This window comes from Xiphias gladius, chromosome 24 (genome assembly GCF_016859285.1).
Source record: "Xiphias gladius isolate SHS-SW01 ecotype Sanya breed wild chromosome 24, ASM1685928v1, whole genome shotgun sequence".
Classification (NCBI taxonomy): domain Eukaryota; kingdom Metazoa; phylum Chordata; class Actinopteri; order Istiophoriformes; family Xiphiidae; genus Xiphias; species Xiphias gladius.
The window spans coordinates 12,138,930-12,149,649 of NC_053423.1; the positions used below are offsets into that span (position 1 = coordinate 12,138,930).

At 40.2% G+C, this 10,720-nt stretch overlaps 3 protein-coding genes across 3 annotated transcripts; 1 reads left to right on the forward strand and 2 right to left on the reverse strand.

Moving 5' to 3' along the window:
• The first annotated feature begins 6 nt into the window (after positions 1-6).
• On the forward strand, positions 7-2,077 carry rbm48 (RNA binding motif protein 48). Its single transcript, XM_040121829.1, has 5 exons — positions 7-195; positions 470-660; positions 755-900; positions 1,239-1,798; positions 1,901-2,077. The coding sequence occupies exons 1-5, from the start codon at positions 67-69 to the stop codon at positions 1,961-1,963; spliced, it is 1,089 nt and encodes a 362-aa protein (XP_039977763.1). The 5' UTR covers positions 7-66; the 3' UTR covers positions 1,964-2,077.
• efcab1 (EF-hand calcium binding domain 1) lies at positions 2,045-4,048 on the reverse strand. Its single transcript, XM_040121830.1, has 6 exons — positions 3,945-4,048; positions 3,596-3,754; positions 2,826-2,930; positions 2,572-2,723; positions 2,244-2,348; positions 2,045-2,143 (listed from the first exon to the last, which is right to left on the reverse strand). Exons 1-6 carry the CDS (start codon positions 4,018-4,020, stop codon positions 2,093-2,095), a joined length of 648 nt encoding a protein of 215 aa, XP_039977764.1. The 5' UTR covers positions 4,021-4,048; the 3' UTR covers positions 2,045-2,092.
• A 3,193-nt stretch (positions 4,049-7,241) lies between these two features.
• On the reverse strand, positions 7,242-10,063 carry LOC120786558 (zinc finger protein 420-like). Its single transcript, XM_040122042.1, has 2 exons — positions 9,830-10,063; positions 7,242-9,043 (listed from the first exon to the last, which is right to left on the reverse strand). Exons 1-2 carry the CDS (start codon positions 10,002-10,004, stop codon positions 8,127-8,129), a joined length of 1,092 nt encoding a protein of 363 aa, XP_039977976.1. The 5' UTR covers positions 10,005-10,063; the 3' UTR covers positions 7,242-8,126.
• Between the last annotated feature and the right edge of the window lie 657 nt (positions 10,064-10,720).

Here is a 10,720-nt window from a genome sequence, read left to right on the forward strand (position 1 = left end):
CACAAATAGGAGAGAGAATGAGCTCTTATTTTGAAGTGTGCCAACCGGAAAATTATTTCCAGAAACATGGCGGCACCTGTCGGTAGCACTTCAGGCTGTTGGGGCGCTCCAGAGGTTTATAAACACCATGAACAGCGAAAAGTATGCATTTCTAGACCAAAGTACAGGGAGGGAAGGAAAGCGAAAGCGGTTAAGGTAAGAAAATGCTCCTGTCTGCTAAATATAAGCAAGGAAAACACGATGAATCTTAAGCTATGAGACACTCTAGCTAGACGGTAAACGTCACTTTAACTAAACACAAAATACAAATAATCAATATTTACAGTCTTCTCTTTTATTATCCTGCCTAATAATTGTCATTAGCATACCATAGTTTGTTGATATTTTTGCTCTCAATGTACCTCAGCCAAGTGTTGCAAAGACATTCAAAAACAAGTGTCATCATATTTGTTTTGTGCGTTATCATCAGGTGTACACCATCAATTTAGAGTCCCGTTACCTGATGGTCCAAGGAGTCCCAGCAATTGGAGTGATGACAGAGCTGATCCAGCTGTGTGCCCTGTATGGAGCTGTGGAGGAGTACAGGCCCTTGGATGAGTACCCTGCTGAGGACTTCACGGAGGTCTACCTCGTCAAGTTCCAGAAACTCACAAGTGCCAGGTTCAGGATCTAACTTGCCTTGTTCATAATACTTCACTTGGAAAAGTTGAAAAGACCTCCTAAAAACTGTTTTGCTTAAAAATGTCTGTTTCAGAGCAGCCAAACGACACATGGATGAAAAGAGTTTCTATGGTGGTGTGCTGCACGTGTGCTATGTCCCAGAATATGAGACTGTGGAAGACACCAGGCTAAAACTGCAGGACCGGAGGAGATACGTAATAAGGGCTGCTCAGAATAAAGGTAAACTTTTGCATCAAATATGGTCTTAATAATAAGGAAAACACTAATAAATGAATATGTAACAATTATAGATAGATACCGAAGTATGTATGTATATGTATATATTGTTATGTCTTTTTACTTTCTGTAAGTGCTTTTTTTTTTTTTTTTTTAAACTCATGTCCTTTATTGCACCGATACACTTAAGATGTTTTTTGTGTTTTGTCTGTTCTTATAACCTAGTCTTGAACAAACAAAAATTGCTTTTCAGTTGTATTTTTTATAGCTGGAATGACAAATACATTCTAACTTAAACTATTTGTTGATAACGTTTTTTCTTTAATTTTATTGTTACAAAGCAAGAGAAAAGGAACAGAAGGAGGCAGTAAATGAGGAGCCCAGAACATCATACACAGCCACCACATCAGAGAAGATCATCTCCAGACTTGATCAAATGGATAAAATTGATGATAGTGGGGAGACCTCAAACATCAGCCATTATTCAAGCTTTCCTTTACTGCCATTACCTCCCCAGGAACATCATTACTATGGAGATAAAAATCCACATGGGACAGTACCAACAGAAGACAAAATGGGAACATTACATAATGCCATAATCGAAACAAAACAGCAGCCAGGGCAGAGTTTAAGCTTAAGTCAAACTTCCTCAGACAGAGACAGAGGCACAGAACGCAGACTGACTCCAAGTCAGGCCTCTGCAGTCAGATTTGTCCCGAGGACCACACACTTGGAGAACAGGAAACGCAAAAGGGAGGAGGCTGCAGAGCTTTCACTGACTGATGTTTCTGGTAAAAATGAGCCTTTGATTGGACCAAAGCTACCTGAACCACCTAAACTAAACATGGAGGATGAATCATTGAACACAACTGTCAGCCTAATCAGGAGCACTATGAAAAAGGTAACCTATAACCTGATTTGGTTCTAGCAATTGAGAAAAAAATTAAATTTTCACTGTAGTTGTCATAATTCATGCCAGTAAAATCACTGTCATCTTTCTCAGGTGGGATCAGTTCCCGATGTCAAACCAGTGGAGAAAAAGATTAAACCACGTCGTCGGATTTGATCACAGCAGCTCAATTTCTCGTTGCAACTTATTTTTATTTACACATTTTGCATCACAATGCAAACATAAAGCTATATAAAGCTTTCTATTAAAGAGGGCGCAGTTGAAAATTCACATGAATATGATTCTTCATGATTCCAGATGTTCCTGAAATACATGCTGCTCAAATGTCTCAATACTCTGAAAAGGAAGAAAAACAGAGTGTAAGATTAAGAATTTCTAACTTAAAACTTTTAGTTATTACATTTCTCATAGCATTCAGCCTTTAACTTGTGTTTACCGTGGTGTCAGGAAGGCAGGTTCCAAAAGCTTCAAGTAATAGATTCTCATCTCTCACTGCCTTTTCAAAGTCAGCAAAAGACAGCCTACCATCATGGTCATGGTCCTGCGAGTGGAAACAACATTGGCCATAGGCTTCTGGTCAGCTTCTCTTTTATAAAGATGGTAATAAATTAAACTGAAATTAAGGAGGGAACTGAGAATTAAATTACTCATTGTCCTCTGAAACACTAACATGTCAAGCTCGTTTTGAGGTTCGAGGAAGTTGTACAGAGAGCAGTAGGTTACAGCAATAAACCATTATGTTTGAGCTGTAACCCTCAGCATACCATTTTCTTGAGTGTGATCTCCACCAGATCTTTGATTCCTTCGTCAGGGTCCTCCTCTGTGGGCTGTCTGATGAGGCTGTTCTTCAGCATGTGAAACATCTCCTCCCTTGAGATGTAATTGTCACCATTCAAGTCGTACACATGGAAGCAGTCTGAGCCGTGCAAAAAGGGAGAAATTATTACCTGGATAATAACTTGTAACTCTGATTTTTATGTTTGGGAGTGTAAAGCTTAGCACTGAAAATAAGGCTTACATTTTATTTTTTCATCCAAGGTTCCTCGAAGGAAAACAGACAGTCCTTCAATCCACTCTTTTATACTCACAAAGCTGTCATTGTCTTTGTCAAATGTCCTGAAGACTGCAGGACAGATAATCAGTGATATTTAGAACATGTCCAGGTTACAAAACAGTTACAAAACTCTGCATCCAAACTGCTGTGGCTTATTTGTGAATCTTGGCAGCGCTTTATTTTACGGGTCCATAAATTCCAATTCATTTACATAATCTCCCAATAAATTTCCTAGAGAGACCAACATAATTTGGTTCTGATTACTGGTAAAACAGAGAGTGATCTGTTCGTACACCTCTAGCTATTTGTAAGTGCTAAGCTAGCACAACCTTAAGACTAATTTGGAGGATAGCAGAAAAGCTGGAAATGCAAAACGTGAAATGTGTCTCCAAACAATCACACAATTCAGCATAAGTGAATAAAGTTTCCAATAATAAATGAATGAGCAATACATATTCACTCGAGTATAACTTGAGCGAATTCTTCCATGTAAATTCATGTGGAAGTCAATTAAAAACTCAACACAACTAATTGAACTAACTAAAACAATGGTCTTAGAAGTGGTTGTAATTACTTGAAAAATAGAGACAAACTACATGATTTTTTCCAAGAAACTCAGGAAATTATTAGGAAATATCGAACCTGTAAAACAAAGTGTCACCTGAATCTTACTTTTTTGACCTCCCAAATATTAAATATTTGTCATCCCACACACTTATCCAACGACAGAATACCTCCGTCCATGATCATGTCGTCTGTCATCCCAAAGATGTTGTGCAGGATGCTCCTGAACTTCCCTCTGTCCAGGCCCGTGACTGCTCTTCCCGGGGTAGCAGGCTCCCCGAGGAGCACGGTAAACTCCCGGATAAGGCACTCGGCCTCCGATTTACTGACTAGGGTCAGAGGAATAACGGCTGACTTTTCACGCTCTATAATATTAGCTGCATGACATGCTGCATTTTTTATGGCGGCTCCTCAGAACAGATGCAGGTACACACTTTCCCGCTAGGGATGCTGGCACAACAAACTGGCTCAGCGTAGCATAGGATAACTAGACAAGAGAAGTTTTAACTGAGTACTCACAGTGCTCCACTTGCTTAGAGATCCCCTCGGCGAGAGTCTGTAGCACCTTTCTGTTCATAGCCGACATTTCCGACATTCTTACGAGGCAGGAACGCCGGACACGGTGAGCGCGAGTCCTCCTCCGACGGGGTGCGATGTTGACATGCCGTCGCCTCGGCAACCGCGTAGCGTCCACGCTGACGACTGGCGCGTGAGAAGGACGCTGGGGCAAGCTTGTATGAATGAAACGGCGCTTACATTAGGCAGAGAAAAAAAAAAAAATCCTCTCGATTTTGCTGGTTAAGAGAAAATGTACCTCAGAACGGGTTTGAAGAAGAATGACTCAGACCGCTGAAGAGCTCTCTTGGTAGACACAGGGCTTGAAGAAATGCTGAAAATACACACATTTAGTTTTCTAACCAAAATAACTCATAGAAATTGTTTCCAGAATATGCATAAAGTGCATGGTTAAAATTCCACCGGAAAGGCACTCCTTTTGTACATGCCTATAATATCACCACAGCGTCTACTTCCTTTCCTGCCCTACAGGCTTATTTCATCTCAAACCCAAAACTCCATTTATTTCACCTCTTTCTGTAGTTTCTCCCAATGATTGTGATTCCACCAGTGCAATTTCCTTTTTCCACTGCTACTCTCAAGCCTTTCGAGGAATCACTTCAATGTACGTCAGTGTATCTCATTAATCTTTTTCAAATGTGATGTGTAGGTCAACAATGTGTGTTTGCCTGAGCCACTAATGTGTGAGGGAAAATATGGCAGCTTCAGCAGTGCCAGAAAACTGAATATAAACTACATTCAGAATCAAAATTAAATTTAGAGTTTAAGAGTTTATTAACAAGATCTAATCAGATACATCTCAGTATCTTTGAGCTCCAGGAACCAGGCGCTTAGGACAACTTTTAACTTTTAAACCTCTGCATCACTAGTTATGTGAAGTAAAGAGACACTGGGCACTGAAATATATTTACCATCTGAAATGTATTTAACGTCAGGATTGTACATATAGAAGATCATTTAATGCTAAAACCCGTAATTTATTTACAATAATTAAGTTACAAAAAGGTATTAAGATAGATGAGAACGAGAGAATTTACATGCTTAAAATAACAATGTAAAACATCTTCAGTGCTTGGGAAACAAAATGAGAGAAATGTCTCGATGTCATTTACCTATTAGATTTTTAATACCTTAGGTTAAATAGGAAAATTTGACTTGCTATTGTTAAAGAAAAGGTTTATAGTTACTAAAAAATACAGATTTACCTTCTGCAGGGACATGAATCCCAGAGCAAAATTAATGGAAATCAGGCAAATAGTTGTTGAAATTTTTTGACCAAAGGGGAGGCCTGATGGACAGACTGAAGTGCAATTTTTTAAGGTCTCTCATCCTTCCAAATCACACAAACACATCTGAAAGCAACTATTTTAAAGTATTTCATGTAGTATTTTCGAAGGATTAAAGAATTGCGTAGTTGTGATAATTTGCTGTAAATATTGTAAACAAATCAGACCAACGATTGGTCGGTCAACATCAAATTAACAGGCAACTATGTGAGTAATTGTTTGTTTGTTTTTTTAAATTATTGAAAATGTGTACCTTTGGGTTTTGGATTCTTGGTTAAACAAATCAATTTGAAAATCTCACCTTGCACTTCAGGAAATTAGAATGGCCATTTCCACTATTTCAAGACATTTTATTGACCAAACAATTAATCAGTTATTTTGGATAACCAATAACCATTTTATCTTAAACCACTGTTTCACCATCTGTGATATAAATGAATTAATCCAACAATTATGGTTTAGAGTTATCACATTAAAATTCTCTTGTGTTTCCTCCACAGCCTTAAGTAGGACTGCTACACTTATTCCAAATGTATGCTGATAGGTACCACAACCATGTAGGAACATAACTCTTCCATGAGCTATGGCAAGATTCAAAATGCCCTGACAATACCCTCCTATTCTGCCACAAGAGGTCAACACCACTTGGTTGTAATTAAAGGGTCTGTTTCTGAGAACAAGGCTTTCACACTGCTTGCCATCCCTCTCCTGCCATGCGTCTGAGTATCAGAGCCACTCCTGCTACTGTTGCTAAGTGGCAACAGTTGCTACCCCCTAAGGCTGGGGTCGGTACATGCCTAAGTTCGGCATAGGCACATAGCTGGGATTCATAGGGGGAGTTCTAATTGGATCTGGTATGTTTGAATTGTATGCAGTATCTGAGTCCATCAAATTCAGTGCTATTGTCGGGAACTGAATTTGTATATTCAACCATTGTAAGTACTCAATCATTCAAGGTCTCTTAATTTGGATTTGACACAGGCACTATCTGCTCTACTCTTTGTCCTTCACAGTTTGGCATGCCACTGTGAGCTTCGTGGCCCGCTTCACAAAGGATATATGATACTCTATTGGATTCAGATATATTAAGTAGAGGAGCCCCATCGAAGGCAGCCCATCATTATTTATTTCAGTAGAGATTCTAAAATCCTAAAGCTTTTCCTTTTTACACAGAAACATAGCCTCTTAGTGACAGAAGCTGGAGAGACTAGATCCTGCCGCAACTACACAGTTTTTAAACTCTCCTCAATAAGTTTTTCCCTGCTCCTGCCAGAAATATTTTAGCCAGGTTAAACTATTTTCTGGGCTCTAGGACCTTCGGTTTGGTTTACGAGCTGCGTAATAATTGGTGATGGGTTCTTGTGGTTTAACATGACATTCTATGACTGCTCCTGCCCCATGTTGGATGCCATGACGAGAATGGGTAGGTGTCACAGGGAGAGGTAAAGCCCTTTTTGATCAGGACTTTCATTATCCTAATTGAGACTCTTTTCGGTGGCAGAGTTCTCAGGGGGTCTTTCCACACCGGGAGTGTCGAGTCTTGATGATGCAGCGGGCCCGATCTAAAAGGTGAACGATCCCTTCTGAGTGTGAGCAGCGCTGGAGTTAAACTTACTATGGGGTTGCCTTCCCTCCCTTGCCTGAACCTCAGGTGGGCACTTGACCGAATGGTTGAGACTCCCCTCTATTACCCCTTTTCTAGATACGCCCGGGAGAGGCCTCACTGTCAGGGACAGCCCGATAGTTAGTCACCCTGGTATAAACAACTAAAAGTTCCTTGCATACCCCAGCTTGTTCCTAATGGACTCAAAAGAATGCCTTGGGTTCCTAGAGTCTATTCTGGAGCAGTTAACCTCTAGCCAACATGAGGAGGGGGACCGAGCCAGGCCGATGGGTAATGAAGAACCTTGAAAGATTTCGTTTTTTCTCAAAAGAGTTTAATTTCTTTGTTCGAAGTTAACAAAAATCTGTCTCTGAGTGTAATAGAGTTACTAACAACTATTATGTAAAAAAATAAAAGTCACACAGTCTTAAGGAAAAAGAAAAATGGAGCTGCCTGTCTAAGATTCTGTCTGACTTAAATACAGAATATAGAGGAACTAACCCCTCCTGTGTGCATCAGCAACGCATCCTGTTATTCACAGTCATAAATGGTAAGTAGCTTCTGCTATAAGGAAGGAGCACAGCATGCACAAGTATTGCATTCTTTACCATGGTAACAAGCTGCAACGGCAACTAGTGGAAAGTCAATTTTCACAGAAAAATCTCTAGCTAGAAAGTCCCTGAGCAAAATATTGTGAGCCCCCCAAGGCTCCCCAGATAATTGTACGGCCGAGGAGCTACAGAAAGCCTTCCACATAAAATGGTTAGAATAAATGTAAAATACAGGCATTGTAAAACATTTAAATTGTAAAACATATTCAAATTGATGCACTCATCACGTCTCACCCAAGTTATACTCATTGTAATCCATACTTGAGCATAACTTGATAAGTACATCGACTCAAGCACAAGATTGAGTATGATTTGAGTATAATCAATAAATGAAACTATGAGTACATGAGTATATAAAAGAACAAAAGATTAAAAAAAATAAGAATTAGTATATGAAAAACAAAGTAAAACTTGACTTGATTAACTTGAATATTCAAGTAGATCAAAAGAGGAATATTAAAAAGAAAAACATAGTAAGAGCATAGACAAAATTAAAGCATCTTAACTCTAAAATCATTAATCAACATAAAATCTAAAATCAATAAGTTACAGTAGGGATTAGTTGGGATGGTGGAGAGAACTCCACACTCTTTTCATTTGCCAGAATATGCCAGAATACATGACCTCATGAAGTCAGGAAAACAGAACCTCTACTGAAAACACTCCTCATGCTCAAACTCATTTCACCTGTATGTACAGCCATGTGTTTTGTCATCAAATTATTTCGACTGAACTTTTTCCCACACACTTTGCAGCTGTACGGTTTCTCGCCTGTATGGATTCTCATATGTACGTTCAAGTTTCCCACATGGCGGAACTCCTTCCCACAAATCCTGCAACGGTACGGCTTCTCCTCCGTGTGAATCCTCATGTGCACAGTCACACTTTTGCCATGTCGAAACTCTTTACCACACACCTCACATCTGAACATTTTCTCCCCAGTGTGGATTTGAGTGTGTGTGGCTAGATGTGCGCTGCGGCTGAATTCTTTGCCACAGAAATGACAGCAGTAGGATTTGTTTCTTCTTTTTGTCTCTTTATTTAATTGAGTTAGGCTACGTGGTTCAGAACTTACTTTTACATCTTTACTGATACTGTAACCTGTCAGTGTTTCTAAACTCAACTCAGGCCCCATGTCACTTACAGTTACAGAACAACCTGGCAAAAAAGTCCAACATTCACCGCATGAAAGAGTGTGTCCCTCAACCTCTCCACTGTCACCTGAAGAGCTGGGTACAGGCTTCCTGTCTTCATTTCCTGTGTCATTAGTTTGCAACTCACTCACATCTGAATAAATGCAACTCGTCATGCAAGTGGGAGTCAGTTTCAAAGTGTTAGCAACTGAGTCCTCAATATCTGATAGCCGTTGTCCCCCTGGACAGACCCATGGCTCTTGCTGTTCCTGTTTGATTTCTGGAGGCTCCAGGACCGGCAGGCCACAGTCCTTGTGGGCAACACTAGGGCTGTTGTGGCAGCCGTCGGGACTCCACTCCTCCCCGAAGTGTTTCTGCTCATGTGCACAAACAAAGACCTGCAGCGGGTCTGTAAGAGGAAAAGGTGAGAAATTTGCTTAAACTCACTTTGCCCAGCTTTTACACATGGATTACAGTTAACCTTCATTTAAGCTGAGAGAAGATCTGGCTAGTCAGTCGCTGGCAGCAGTGTGGGTCATACACACTGGAAGAACACCTAGAGGAACTTAACTGTTGTGAGGAGCCCCAGAGTCGGATGGACACTGCTTAGTGACATCTGCGATCATGGGACTACAGTATTTTTGGCCAGTGTATCGTTACATTGTGACTAAGAATACTGCTTTTAAAGTAATTGGTCTTTTAGAGTTATAGAGTTTCATGGAGTACAACTATCATCTATTCAAATTATAAGGATATGCAGCCTAATACTTCAGTCTCAATAATGATGTTTGATTGACACACAGATTATGTGTATACATATATACACATGTACATACTTATTTATAAATATATATATATATATATACATATATATACATACATACACATATACATACATACGTACACATATATATATACACATACATACATACATACATACATACATATATACACATGAACATATATACACACATATATGTATATACATATATATATATATATATACCTTGACGCAGACGGGACAGTTTATCAGACTTTGCGCGGCTCTCTATGGAGCCACAAAGGGCTTTATGCAACGTTTTTCACATATGCAGCAGTAGCCTGTTCCCCAGGACCTGTGAACAAACTTTGACGTTAGAAATCGGTGGATTTCCCCTATATGGCTGCTTCAGGACGTGACACGAAACAAACGAACCTTCGCCGTATAAATGAACTTCTTGTTTAAGTCCACGTTGTTCGCCGTCTTCTTCGGAGCGAGCAGCTTCCTCCTCGCACTCCGTTATCGTCCTCTGCACCGCTGTAAAGATCTCCTCTGCTGCCGCACTCAGCCGCTCACCGATGAACAGCTTCAGCTGCTGCATCCGAGACATTTTAAGTAACTGCCAACCCTCACCTACAGCACTCGGTCCATCCGAGTCGGTGCGTCAAGAAGGACAGTAATATAAGGTCACTGTATCCGGCTACAACCTTCAAAATAAAAGTATTGATGCACGAAAGTGACCGGGCAAAGTAGGCGACTGCAAATTGGACCTACATTGAACGCCGAGGGATCCGTCAGGCTCCAAATTAATCACCATTAAATTGCACATTATTTTTTTTTCCTCGAGGCGATTAGTGTTCATGCAAAAACGCACAGATCTAGGCAAAATGACTCAAGACCTAAATAATATATCCAGCACGTTCAGAGCATCTCACAGAGATGCAACTGATGTGACATTACATATAACTAGATTCGTAACTAATTAGAGTTGAAACATAAAACACATATAGCCTTATTGAGACCTTATTTTGTAAGCCAAATAGCTCCACTTCCGGTTCTATTTCATATTAAGATTTCCATCTGCAGGACAGGAGTTCCGGCTCATCCTACTACTGTTATTGGAGAGAGGTTTGTGCGTGATCGTGCGTGAGCAGGTTCTTGTGTGGCTGTACATTGTGAAGAACAGGCATTTATATGTACATGTTTGAGGTTAGGGTAAGGGGCTAGGGGATGAATGTCAATGAGTCCTCACAAAGATAGAAGTACAAACGTGTGTGCGTGCGTGTGTGTGTGTGTGTGTGTGTGTGTGTGTGTGTGTGTGTTTGT

What these genes read in the sequence shown, in the direction of transcription:
- efcab1 (XM_040121830.1), bottom strand. Translation starts at nt 4,020, where the DNA reads ATGTCGGAAATGTCGGCTATGAACAGAAAGGTGCTACAGACTCTCGCC. An exon ending in CGACATGATCATGGACGGAG is followed by an intron (nt 2,931 to 3,595) that starts GTATTCTGTCGT and finishes TCTGTCCTGCAG; the next exon opens with TCTTCAGGACATTTGACAAA. An exon ending in CTTGGATGAAAAAATAAAAT is followed by an intron (nt 2,724 to 2,825) that starts GTAAGCCTTATT and finishes TGCACGGCTCAG; the next exon opens with ACTGCTTCCATGTGTACGAC.
- rbm48 (XM_040121829.1), top strand. Translation starts at nt 67, where the DNA reads ATGGCGGCACCTGTCGGTAGCACTTCAGGCTGTTGGGGCGCTCCAGAG. An exon ending in GGAAAGCGAAAGCGGTTAAG is followed by an intron (nt 196 to 469) that starts GTAAGAAAATGC and finishes CGTTATCATCAG; the next exon opens with GTGTACACCATCAATTTAGA. An exon ending in CAGAAACTCACAAGTGCCAG is followed by an intron (nt 661 to 754) that starts GTTCAGGATCTA and finishes TGTCTGTTTCAG; the next exon opens with AGCAGCCAAACGACACATGG.
- LOC120786558 (XM_040122042.1), bottom strand. Translation starts at nt 10,004, where the DNA reads ATGTCTCGGATGCAGCAGCTGAAGCTGTTCATCGGTGAGCGGCTGAGT. An exon ending in AGTTCATTTATACGGCGAAG is followed by an intron (nt 9,044 to 9,829) that starts GTTCGTTTGTTT and finishes TTCCTCTTACAG; the next exon opens with ACCCGCTGCAGGTCTTTGTT.